The sequence below is a fragment of the Capricornis sumatraensis genome, chromosome 19 (assembly GCF_032405125.1).
Source record: "Capricornis sumatraensis isolate serow.1 chromosome 19, serow.2, whole genome shotgun sequence".
Taxonomy (NCBI): Eukaryota; Metazoa; Chordata; class Mammalia; order Artiodactyla; family Bovidae; genus Capricornis; species Capricornis sumatraensis.
The window spans coordinates 48,776,799-48,790,937 of NC_091087.1; the positions used below are offsets into that span (position 1 = coordinate 48,776,799).

Consider the following 14,139-nt stretch of genomic DNA (forward strand, 5'->3'; position numbering starts at 1 on the left):
TCGTGACATTTTGACAACTGAAAGAAAAAGTGCAAGGGGATATAATGTATAAGTTGTATTCTAATAATACTGAAATACTACACAGCATACTAAAATCAGAGAAAATATTAAAGATGGCAAAAATGTAAGCAAATAAGCATTCATTTAAAGATACCTTCTAATTACAATTTAAGCTTGATTGTTCAGAACTCTTCATAATCACAATCCTTAGAATCTCAGGAAAGAGGAGACAGTATAGATTATTGAGTTCTATTTTAACATGCATATTAAATGTATAGATATGCAAATTCTATACAGCTCAATAAAAGAACTTGATATTTAGACCCAAAGCAACATTCCTTCTCTAATTATTACATATATAAAGAAAATGAAAGACAAATAGAAAAAAGCTCCTTAACTTAGATATTAAAATATATTTTGACCCAAGTAGATGTCTTAAAGTCAATCAATATAGATTTTACTTAATACCCTAAAGTTACAGATGAAATGGAAGCGATTTAGGTTATCAAGCCTCTTTTGCAGTGTATTTTCATAACTTATAGCAAATATCACACTGAACAAGACAGCAGCATTTGCCTGGTATTTTTCTATTTATATCCTTAATTTTATTGTGTATTGATGTATTTGGCTTGTACTCTAAGTCACCAATGTATTGAAAAAAAATTAAGTTGGTAAAATTTTACTTACCACTTAGAAGCATTTAGCTTTAAAGAAAAGCACATCTTCCAAACAGCTGAACTGCAGGAAAGACTATTTAAGCAATAAAACTGCTAGTGACTTAACGTGCCTGACTTACTATTCTATGTGTCTCTCCCTAGGGCATGGTAAAATTTAACTACTCCATGCGGAAAGACCAACTGAGTTTTTTCTTAAAATCACGTAATAAGACTATTTTTTTTCAATTACTTATTGAATAAACCTTCTGTTCTAGGCATTATTCATAGCCAGTACCAGGTTAAACAGTAGGAAATACTTTTGAGTACTTGGTTCAACAAAGTTCTTTTGTAATGAAAAGTATTTTTACTGTTGTGAAGTTGGTTCCTAAGAACAGCGATCCAAACTCCCTTAATGTAACTCTCATTACCCCACCAAGAACTCTCCCCAGATAGACGTGCTGTCGTATCCTATCCCATCTTCTCTAAGACCGTGTTTTCTATTTCCTCTAACACATACACTGATCTGAAATGGTTTACAACCACCCAAACCAGTTAACCTGGAAAAGATGTTAACTGGTTGGAATATTACTCCAATAAATCTTTCGAATTTAACAATTTTATAGTTTGTGTAAAAGAAATGAAAGGGCTATGTATCAAAGGCAGAAGTGAAATTCTTTGATACTACATAAAAATTTGACAAAAGGGAAAATGCGAAGTCAATGACTCCCCTGACCACCACCGCCTGCCCCTTATAAAGCCACAAATATGACCAATTCATGTAAGAACTTTCATTTAGCAACGGAAAAACAGGTTTAACATTTTTTTCCACAATAGACAACTTTAGGCTGAGAAGACCACTCCTTAAAAAATTTAAACAAATGCCCAGCCTCTAGTCATTAGCTCTTTAAAAAATTTTACGAGGAACAAAAGTTTTGAGGTAACCAGGGGAGCTTATATTTTGACTTGAAGAGCAAGAAGAGAGCATAAATGAACACTTTAAATTACTATCAACTTTTCAGAAGTAAACACAGTCAAGATAAAGCATTAACAACTAAAAAGAGGATTTTTAAAACAATATAATTAAACTTTGCAGGTATGCCTAATATCAATTATGCTAGCCCATTTATAACCTTTAATGTATTAAATGAGACTTTGGTATTCAGTGGATAACTTGGAGAATAAGAAAAAAGTACATAATATGAAGACTATTAAATACTGAAAAAGTTAACATGTGAAAGTCTGTATATAAAAATATTCTTAAACTTTACATATAAATCACCATTTAATAGTCAAATGAATCTACATAATTTCCCATAAATCACAAATGAAAGCACACAAAATGAAAATGATATTCTTTTTGCATCCTTTTAGTCTCTTCGAAATGTTTAATATTGTAGAGAAAATACAACCAAAGTAGAATAAGAAAAACATATACTGATACTGTTTTTATGCATTTCAGTTTTAACACATTCCAAAAATGGTGTTTATGCATTGCCATAATGATAATCATATTTCAGTTAAAACAGTAATCATTGCCTTGGAACAGCTGCCAGAAAACAATACTAAGCTTTGGAAAGCTCGCTCTTAAATTATTTTAAAAACAAAGGAGTGGGGGCGAGAGGAAGACAAAATGCATCTCTAAGTTGAATCTTCAACTGAGAAAACCAAAACCCCAGTATTTTAAGGAAAACTTCTGAAGTTTTAGTGTTTCACCAGCCATGACTAAAATTGCCACTTGAATTTTTATGGTAGGTGGCAAAATATCTCAAAGTATGTATAATGTATTTATTTTTTTGCAGTAGGCATTAAAATAGAATGCCTACCATTAGGCATATTAGAATGGAATTTGCCAAATCTCTCTAATGTTTTCAAAGTTTTCTCATGTTACCTTCTAAGTCCATTTGAAATTCCCTTCAAAGAAAAAGGATATTACTTGTTGAAGGAAAAGTCTGAAGATACTAATACTTAACATCACTTATGAAGATAAATTTTAATTAATGAGTAATACAGTTTATTCTCTGCTAAACTCTTCTGTGGGAAATAGGTTTGGCTAGATAGGAAAAATAACAATATTAACTGAAATTCAGACTTAATAAAGTAGTAGGATAGCTTAAGGATATGATATAAAACTGCATCTCTGCAACTTGTTTTTTTTTGGGGGGGGGTTTATTTTGAATTATCTGAACTTCAATAGAAGATTTTTTTTTTAATCCCCAAATGGGGTGAAATACTTTTAAAAAACATTCTTAGTAGTATTAACTGTTCTAATTTTGTTGAAGATTATCAGTAAACAGTATAAAATTTAAAAGAAGAGCATAAAAATGAAGGACTCACTGAGAAATCATCTCCATTACCTAGTTTAACAATGGAGAGTAAAGTATTGCACTTTATTATTCAACACAAAATAATGTAGCCAACAGTAACATACAGGTACACAATTTAATATTTATTATATGCATTTTATATACATTATTTTTCAACAGCGGTACGTTCGCTATGTGGTACAATCTTAAAAATTTGCTGATTCATAGTTTGTAAAACAAAAACCTTACAAAACTCATCAAAACTCGCAAACTGATCAGAAAAGTTTTTTGGAAGACTAGAAAAAATACTTTATTGTCTTAATCATGCATTACACAAACAAAATCTTTAGTTACACCATAAAATTAAGCACATCTGAAAAAATAAAACAGGGATAACTAGTCCAAACACAGCAGATTTCTGTATCCTGATTCAACTATTTTTGTATCTTATTTGTATTTCAAATTTTACTCCAAATATCTTAAAACAAGATAGTTTTGTCTGGAATCATGGTAAACCAAGATATGTATCTGGGGGAGTCACCTTGGTTTGTAACTTAAACTATAAAATATTCCATTTTTAGTCTATTTTAGACTATCAAAGAGTTCCAAAATAGATATACAGGTTCCTTTAGCACATTAATAAAAGGATATAAAGACCAACAAAAAGTGAAATAAATAATAGGCTATTAGCAAGATGGATAATCCTTGATAAATAAACTTGTAAATACAGTAAGATGTACAAAATATCACATAGTGATAGGATGCCAAGATTAGCTTTTTTTATTTTTTTATTTTTTAAGAGTTCATTTGGAGTACTAAACCCCACCGTTTCATTTTAATACACTTAATAGTCCTTGGTTTAAGAAGACAGTTACGTGATGATGATGGTGATTTAGCATCTTTATGGAAAGACTTAGCTGAGCTGTATTATGCAAAAGAAGGAAAGAGTGTGGTTACACGGCAGCGGGTCAGTGAGATCTCTGTGTTTCAGGGTTGTATAATGCAGAAAAACTTCAATACAATCTTGAGCACTGTTGTGACAGGCTAAATATATAAAAAGACTTATAAAAACTAGAATTTTATCCAAACATTTTGTGCAACTAATGCTAAAATATCTTAAGTTAAATTTTCTTTTTTTTTTTTTTAAAGCAAAATAAGTTTAAAAGGGAATCTGTGGCATTCAACCAATAAACAGAAGATCACTAAGAGATGAAAAAAGCTACTCTTGGAGCTCACTTCCCCCCAACAAGAGCACCACATTCCTAACCCTAAGGCAGCACACAGAGTCCAAAACAAAAGTCTTTTTGTCAGATCAGACTCCACATTGGCTTAAAGATACCTAAAAGACAGACATACGCTCAGTTCATATCCAGTACAGGCCACAAATAATGGAGTCCTTTTTTTGTCCCACGAAATACAGTAATTACAATTAAATTAATGAGCCTGACGTTAAGATGTGATTTCCACCAATTTATGCCTGCCCAAATAGCCTTCACCAGGCAGATCATATGTAGTGTCATATCATTAATTTTTTTGATGGCAGTGATGCAGACCCTTTGTGTCCAAGCAAATCTGCTGTTATGATGAGAGTTTTTGTTGATTCACACAAATACTTTGGCAAGGGCATCAGCCCCTGCACTAGCAATATATGCTTTTGATGGATGGAAAGCAACATCATAAATTGATTCATCTAGTTTCTTCCTATGTGCTGTTATTTCCTGCACACATGTCTTGCTGTCCAAATTCCACAATCTAATAGAACAGTCATGGCCTGTAAAAGAATAAATAAAAAATGTTACTGAGTAATAATTCTATTATAAAATTTGTGGGCAGGACAGAAGTTCAGACTTACTTCCAGACATCAAATAGATTCCATTAGGATCCACTGCTAGGCTTGTAACAGCATCCAAATGAGCTACCATAGAATGGATCATTTTACCTAAATAAAACATAACAGAGAAGATTAAGTTTTCAAATAGTTACTAACTTGGGCAATCAGAAACCATAATACAGTATCAACATAAAACAATCTCAGCAACAATAAACAACATATAATTTACCATTTTAAACATTTGAGAGGGTACAATTCAGTGGCTTTTAGAACTTTCATCATGATGTACAATCATCACTATTACCTAGTTCACAACATTTTCATCTCTGCAAAAGGAAACCCTGTACCCATGAAACAGTCACTCCCTATTCCTCCTTCCAATTCCCCGTAAACACTAATCTCTTTTCTCTATGGACTGGCCTATTCTGAATGCTTCATACAAATGAAATCCTACAATAATATGTGGCTTTTTGGGTCTGCCTTCTGTCATTTAGTTCCTCCACTACAATAATATTCTAAAGAGAATTTTAATTCTAATGCAGAACTTTTCCAATTACTTCAAAAGACATCTGTGTAACATGAAACTGATGGTATTTGATAGTGGAAAACAATGATTGTAGAGCTGCATTAAAAGCTTAAGGTCATATTAAAGGGGAATTAAGAGTGAAAACAGAATCTTTCTCATTAAGATGCTTTATTTAAGAGATTGTTTTATATACAGAGTTAATGTTAAATCAGAGAATACATTACTATCTAAAGATTCTGATAGCATCATTTATCTTTTGAAATGTCAATCATCTTATATATAAGAAGCAAGAAAGGGGAGAAGGGTGGAAGTACATCAGAGAAATTACTCTGGATTTCCCCAGATAGTAACAAAAGCACTATTCTATAAAATGTAATTTAACTTCACTGAATTCTTGGCAAGCAAACAGATTCAATACTGAGTTGAAATTTAAAAACAAGTTGTGAATATAAACTGTGTTGCATACTTTGGGGCAAGGGCATCAGCCTCTGCACTGGCAACATATACTTCTGATGGTTGAAAGGCGATTTAAGTCGATTCACTCAAAAAACAATAAAATGGCAAATATTGATATCTTAAAAAATTTCCTCCCTTTTGGAGAATGGATACATGTATACATATGACTGACTCCCTTTGCTGAAACTATCCCAACACTGTTAACTGGCTATTCTCCAACATAAAATAAAAAGTTACAAAAATTTCCTCTCCTTTCACTCAGCAATGAGTGAGTATTACTCAAATGCCTGGGCTTCTCCTAATGAGAGATGGAGGTCTTTCTCCAGAATTCTGTTTACAGTCGTTTGATATGCTGCTTGTCCCCTGAAACGTTCCACACTGAAACATGAAACAGACCTACTTTTGTTATCTGCCATGGGGCTTCGGTCACTGACCTGAACACAAACCCACAACATAATCAAATGTGCAAAAAGTTACTCTGAAGAACATAAAAAGTCTGCGACTTTCTGGCGATACTAAATGCTTATCAATTAAAGACAAAATTAGTCTCATCATTTAGGCCACATTTGTCTGTTTTTCATCAATATTAACAGAGTAACCATAACAATTTCTCTCTACTATCCTGAGAAACAGAAAAATCATTCAACATACTATTGTGCTAAGTTGCTTCGGCTGTGTCCAACTCTTTGCGACCCTATGGACAGCAGCCCACCAGGCTCCTCTGTCCATGGGATTCTCCAGGCAAGAATACTGGAGTGGGTTGCCATTTCCTACTCCAGGGGATCTTCCTGACCCAGGGAGCGAACCCGTGTCACTTTCATCTCCTGCATAGTCAGGTGGGTTCTTTACCCTTAGCGCCACCTGGGAAACATCACAACATACTATTAGTCCAACATAATTCATCTACTGGTTCTAGACTATTCTCAACATTAAAAAAAAAAAAATTCAGAGTATGAAGAGCTGGCCTCCAGCCCAATAATCTCAAAACATTAGGGGGATAACTAGGAAGTATCATTAGCTTCCCTTAAAACATTAATTCTGTGGTGGTGACTCTTAACTCACAGATCTAGTTCTGACTTCTCTTGTGAGAATGACTGTACATCTCCTATGTTTATCATGTCTTAAACCGAAGAATTCTTTCACCCCTAACTATGACATGTTAAGTCAATTTAGAGTTAACCCTCCTCTACATAGCCTGAAGTCACTTCAAAATGTGAGTGACCCTTTAGACTGGACCAATTATAAGGAGGTGCAATTCTGAATCAAGCTGGATGTTGGGTTTCCACTAGTGACCACAGAAGTCAGTTTCTGCCCCTTTCTTCACCAGCATATATACGCAGCTTCTCACATTTAACCGAATTCACCTTTGCTCCACGCCTCTGCTACCATCTCTCTTCCCCCACCAAGATTCTTTCTTCCTATAACTTAGGAAAAAAAGGACACATACAGGCACAGATTTTCTCTTCCCCAGCACCTTAAGCCCTTTGACTTGTACAATCTGTGAAATTAAAAAACAGACTAATACCAATATCTCAATTACAGAAAGCAATGTACCACTTGTCTGTAAGATTCAAGAGGACAGGACACTTTGTTTTATTCACCAAAGATCAAGAAATGTGCTGAGGATATGGCAGATACTCGTAAGTTTTGCTGATTGAATGAGGTCATAACCAATTCAGAACCCTCTTCCTCCAACTCCCCCGCATTCCTCGCAGGTTCACCCATTAGCTAAGTCTTGGTCACAGCATATGCAATTCAAATTTGTGTCTCTACCGAAATTTCAAAAATCACCAGCCCCGAAGATCTCTCTGAAACAAACAGTATAAATTGAAACTTCTAAATCCTCTATAGTCAAGGATCTACCATACAGTATGACTTGAGTATCTTTCTAAACCAATATTGCAAATCCCTGGTCAAATATTCAAGTGGTTTTCATAGTGCATAGTGTAAACAAAAATCCATTATACTTAGCTTGGCTCTGAAAAATCTGGCTCAGTAGTTTCTGCTTTCCTTCTCCAAACTTACTTACCTCTTTGGCTTTACCTCTAAGAAACTTCTGTTTCAGCCCAAATTCCCACTTCTGTGCTTCTACTCAAAATATACCCTAATCTGGTATTTCCTACTAGCTTCTTCACTTAAACAAAAACCTTATCATTCTTGCAAGGAAAAACTCAAACCTTAGCTCTACGAAGCCTCCTTTATCTTACTGCATTATGCATGAGCATGTGTATGTACGAGTGCGTATGCACTCACTCACACTGTTTTCCCCAGGTGACACTAAGACCTCAGAAAGCAGAAATAACTTATACATGATAGTAGCCAGTGCAGGGCAAAATACTAAATGTACTTTTATTGTTAAAATCTAAATACTCATGAGTCCATTCACACAACCAATTTCTATAATGTTTCAGATAAGAAATCCAATAAATTACTATTCATTTGATAGAACAGCATCCTATTAAAAATTTAGCTAACCATCAACACCAATTATAGGGATATTTGAGTGCATCATATTTAAATGAACTGCCAATTTTCAAGACGAATTTTGTTAAAAAGAATACATATGAACGCAATTTACAGTTACACTCAAGGGTTGTATATATGTGTATCTCTGTATATAACAGAGAGAAAATGAGAGTGAAAATATCCATTGTTTAGAGCCTAGTGCTTTAATTATCTTCGTATTACAGATAAGGCATTAGCTAGTTAACACAGAGAATTAATTGGTAGAATTTGTAAACAATCTAAAAGTCTACAGGCACCTTATTTCTGATTTCTGCCAGACAAAAAGCTCTAAAGAATCACTTTTTCCTTTTATTATAACTACTAAAATTCCTGAACCTTTCTTTACAAATGTAAACTTTCAATAATTAATACAAAGAATCTTTTTAGAAAGGTAGTAAAAGAAATTATCTCTCTGCTCTTGCAGCAAAGGAAGATCTTTAAGCTTCATAAAAATGTTTAAAGAATTGATTTGATATGGTGTTAAATTGATACATTCACATGAATATGAATCTTCTTTCCCACGCAACATATAGACCTATGAGTCTCCCTTCTCTTCTCAACTTGTTCTACTGTGTTCAGGAATCTGTCCAAGAAAAGTGTTATTTGAAGAAAGATATTTATCTAAAAGTCAGACTAAAAATTACAACCATGTCCTATGTAAGCTACAAAGAAAAATCTGTAGTTCTGATTTGTTGTCTTGCTTGATAATTTGTTGTCCTGCAATAATGTTTCAATTAACACTTTAGTTTCTTATTTGGAAGTCTTTCAATACTTCTCTAATTGTTTTAGCTTATCAAAGAAGCCTCTCTTTGCTATCAGACTTTTCCCGAAAGAGAGCAAACAATACAAAGTATTTTGGGTAACGACAAATGATACAGATATCCTTAAACAAACAATTCTATGGCCAAATTAAAATTTATGATTTCTATATAATTGGTATGTTTCCCTACAACCAAAAAGCACAGGAAAGATGACAATAAACAATTGCCACTATATCATTTCATCCACTGATAATTTTAAGAACATATTTAAAATGCCCAAACTAGAAAGTGATCTTCTATGCTATACTAATTCACAACAGAATATAAAGATAAAATTTTCAAACAGAAGGGTTTATAACTGTCATCACATGAAGAAATCATAATAGGTAAACAAGATATTTTGGGCTTCCTTGGTGGCCCAGATAGTAAAGAATCTGCCTGCAATGTAGGAGACCGGGGTTTGATCCCTGGGTCAGGAAGATCCTCTGGAGAAGGGAATGACAACCCACTCCAGTATTCTTGCCTAGAGAATTCCATGAACAGAGGAACCTGGCAGGTACAGTCCATGGGGTTGCAAAGAGTCAGACATGACTGAGCAACTAGCACTAACAAGGGTAAAAATTAACCAACATTATAAGTGTGCTACATTAACTAAAGCAAAAATCTGAGTTAAGACAGATTAACTTGGCAATTTTCAAGCTAGGAAGTCAATACAGAAAATAAGATAACCTACTTACCCGTTTTATTGTCAAAAAATTTGATGTGTCTATCTTCATGAGCAGTTATTGTAACAGGAAGTGTGGGATGACTTACTACTCTGTTAATGTGATTACTGGATTGTAAACCTAAAAAACAAAGGAGGAAAACACACCAAAATTCAAACCTTCAATGTAAAGTGGAATCTTAAGAAAGAAATACAAACAAAACAAAACAAAACCAGATTCACAGACACAGGAAACACACAGGTAGTTACAGGTAGTTGCCAGACAGGAGGGGAGCGAGCGGCAGGGCAAGAGGTGAAGAAGACTAAGAGGTACAAACCTCCAGTCACACAATAAATAAGCCAAGGAAATATACAGCATAAGGAATATGGTCAATAATATTTCAATGAGAAACATTACATAATATACCTAGTTTAATATTGTCCATTAACTATATTTCAAATAAAAAAGAAACAAAAACTTCAATTAAAAGTTAAATGATGGCCTTTGCAGTCTTACCAAAATGTAACAATCACTAAAAACTAAAGCTTTTATATATAAAACAAAAAATATGAGAAATAAAACTAAGATTCTAAAGACACAATTTCTCAAAAAATATATAAGCTAGTATGTCTTATAATGTGGATGGATAGCACTATGCTCAAGTTTAGAAAAAAAAACTGGAAGTATTTTAATGCAGACTGTCAATAGAGGGTGGTTTAGAATTTTTAAATTATCCCAAATCCACAAATCATTGCTTTTAATAAACAGTCCATTAAAGAATTAAGAGTCAAATAATGAAGGAAAAAAATTCATAAGTGATAATTAGGTGTTTACAAGAACAAACCCTATCCCTCCCACAATGACCAAAAATACCGAAGAACTGGAATTGATGTTCTTAGGAATGAGACCTTTTCTTTACTACCAAGTTCTTAATTTTTGTTCACATTAGTGATGAGGGAGAAAAGAGAGATCAAAACTAATGGGAAAATACTGTCAGCATTTATTAGACTAAGTAAATTGATCATTCTATACATATACAAGAACTCTTCACTGAACTTAAACACACTGAAAAAAATAATCTATGTAAGAGGAAGAAACTAGGGTTGAAAAAAGACACTGCATATCATTTGTTTTTAGATTTGATCACAGAACCATTTAGATATTTTTTATAATTATAAAGTGACTTTAAAAAGATCAATCATGAAAAATCAGAAGTAAAACTAAAAAAATGAACTTAACTGTATAGTGAATCGGTATTATAAGCACAAGTGACTTTTAAAAGCACAGTAACTAGATTGTCTGTATCTAGTAGAATATACACTCTATTAGTAACGAAATTCTTTTTGGTGGTACTGCAATTATTATTCTGAGATGACTTTATCTGTACTGTTAGATAAATGAGAAATCATGATCATTTTGCAGAGAATCAAGAGTTTTGATATTGTTAAAATAAGATAAAAATATAAAACCAATGAGATAAATCTGAATCATTATTGGAAGCATCTGAATAAAATTTATCAGTCTTTTCCTTTACTAAAAATGTACTCTTCATCTCTGTCTACTGAAAAAGTCTAAACCAATGGCCAACTCAAGAGCCATGAAAGCCAGGAGGACTGACTCCATCAATAGCAGAGCACCTATCTTGCAGTCTCTAAATGTCATTTTCCACTAAAAGAAACCATGGCTCCTTAGAGAAATCGCCCATTTCAGATCTGGGGTGCAAAATGAACAAGATGAACCTAAAACATCTTGTCATACCAGAAAGAAAAGCATCAACAACTAATAGGGTTATGTCAAAACGGGAGACTTAGGAGCCAACCTGAATAAGCTCCCACGGGCCAAAGATGAAATAATCTGAGTAGCAATAAAGATAATATGTAACAGACTGAAATACATAAAATGCATTTATTCCAAGAAAGATTATAATGATACAAAAAACAACACCCCAAAAACTCACTTCACTGGTCACCTTTGGAGGATACTAGGGAATCACTTAATCATTTTAAAAACTAGTAAATAAAGGGGAGGAGTGGGAAGTAATTATTTATCTTGCCATTCCTTTATAATTGCTAACTCCAGGTAACCCAATTACTGATGAGGGTTGTTCCTTCTTATAGAAGCAATCTAGCTAACATGTGTAAAAGAAACGATAAAATTAGATGGATGAAACTGGAGCCAATTATACAGAGTGAAGTAAGCCAGAAAGAAAAACAACAATACAGTATACTAACACATATATATGGAATTTAGAAAGATGGTAATGATAACCCTGTATGCGAGACAGCAAAAGAGACACAGATGTATAGAACAGACTTTTGGATTCTGTGGGAGAGGGAGAGGGTGGGATGATTTGGGAGAATGGCATTGAAACATGTATACTATCATGTAAGAAATGAATTGCCAGTCTAGGTTCGATACAGGATACAGGATGCTTGGGGCTGGTGCACTGGGATGACCCAGAGAGATGGTATGGGGAGGGTGGTGGGAGGGGGGTTCAGGATTGGGAACTCATGTACACCTGTGGCGGATTCATGTGAATGTATGGCAAAACCAATACAGTATTGTAAAGTAAAAATAAAATAAAGAGCAAAAAAGAAAATTATTTTTGAACAGTTAATAAATTAATGGATCCATGCAATGATTAGAAACTAAGAGAAAGACCAAAGAATATTTACTTCTGATAAAAATTCACAAATTATTATGAAATAGTCTTGCCAAAAACATTAAAAAACTTTAAAAAGACAACAAATAGAATTTTGACCCTGAATCTGAATAAGCCTCTAGATCTACAAACAGTTTACAGGAAATGAACAGGAGGAGCACATTAAATGATACCACAAGGATGCAACTGGTAAGATTCAAACTATGGGAAACTCAAACCAATTTCTTCAGTTAAAAAAATGCAAGGGAAATATAAGAGATAGAGGGGGAATCTACATGAAAACAGACGTGAGAGACCTACCAACCAATCACAATGCCTTATTTGGATCCCTCTTTGAATAAACTGTAAAATACATATATCACATTCTATACTTACAACCTTGGCCATTTACACACAACTACTGGAGCTGGAAGACAGGTTCATAATATATTTCTAGACTTCCACACGTGTTTTCATTAAAAACCTAAAATTATTTCACTTGTTTTCTTTTACTTTTACATTTGCTCTACTCACTTACCTGTCCCCACATACTTATCCAAGTTTTTAAACATAATTTGAGGAAATAGCAGAAATAAAGTAAGTAAGTATACATTGAAAGTTATTCTTTTTTTCATTCTAAATTAAAATAGTCAAAATATAAAAAGTAAAAGGTTATCCTCTATTGTAAAACAATCCTTTTTAAGGTTTCAACCTTACCAGAAAACTTACCAGAATCCATCTGTGATGAAAGCATCACCAATGACTGTGATGTTTCTAAATCATAAATTACTGTACTACCAGTGTTGAAAGAGGTCACCATATGAGCTGGATCACAGCCTATAAAGTCAACTGATGTAGGTATTCCATGCTCTGAAAGGAGCCCGAAGAGATAAAGGGTAAACATAATAATTTAGAAATCTCTGCTTTTCTAATAAGAAAAAGGAATTTGAGTATTCTTGAAATAATGTTAACAATGAAAAAGCAACTGTGTTAGGATGGTGAGATATAATAGGTAACTTATTCTCATTTATTAGAAGTTTTTGTAACACTGTAAGAAAAACACATCTAGGGAACACGTAAGGAAAGACAGACAGACAAAAGCTATTGCTCTATGCATTTTCTTCTAAGAGACAAAAATCCTAGGTGAGTTTACTGGCCCACCTGCAAATTTTTTTTAATTTTTCTTATGTGGATCATTTAATAACTCTTTTATTGAATTTGTTACAATATTGCTTCTGTTGTTTTTTATGTTTGTTTTTTTTTTTTTGCCACAAGCCATGTGGGATCTTAGGTCCCTGACTAGGGATCAAACCTGCACCCCTGACATTGGAAGGCTAAGATTTAACCACCGGACTGGCAGGGAAGTCCTGCCATTATATTTCTGACTGTAAAATGATAAAATAGCATTCGTACACCACTACCTTGGGAGACTGTTCACCTGTCTGACACTGGTTAGCTTCAAGTAGCAAATGCAAATAATATTTTTGGATATGTGAAAATGAAGCTTTGGACTCTGGAATTCACTGATGCAGTAATACTCTTAAGTAGATCAAGCATCAATTTCTCTTTAACATGTTAATAAATTCAACTGTCCAGATCAATGCACAATTATGTGAATTCTGGAGTAAGCAAGAAACGAATTACCTAAATGAATTTTCATCTCAAAAGTTTAGGTAAATTAAAAAATTAGTAGAATCACTGAAGTATCCTAGAGATTCAACAAAATTAAGCATAAATGTTCAAATGTTCATCTAAA

At 33.5% G+C, this 14,139-nt stretch overlaps 1 protein-coding gene across 1 annotated transcript in view; it reads right to left on the reverse strand.

Annotated features, from left to right (window-relative positions):
* Window positions 1–2,205: 2,205 nt before the first annotated feature.
* The window catches only part of STRN3 (striatin 3), a 105,125-nt gene continuing 93,191 nt past the window's right edge, over window positions 2,206–14,139 (reverse strand). Inside the window, exons 13-16 of the mRNA XM_068991450.1 lie at window positions 13,113–13,253; window positions 9,776–9,883; window positions 4,812–4,898; window positions 2,206–4,730 (exon numbers count right to left, since the gene is read on the reverse strand). Coding sequence (XP_068847551.1) covers window positions 4,561–4,730; window positions 4,812–4,898; window positions 9,776–9,883; window positions 13,113–13,253 — 506 coding nt within the window. The 3' untranslated portion in view covers window positions 2,206–4,560. The remainder of the gene's footprint in view (window positions 4,731–4,811; window positions 4,899–9,775; window positions 9,884–13,112; window positions 13,254–14,139) is intronic.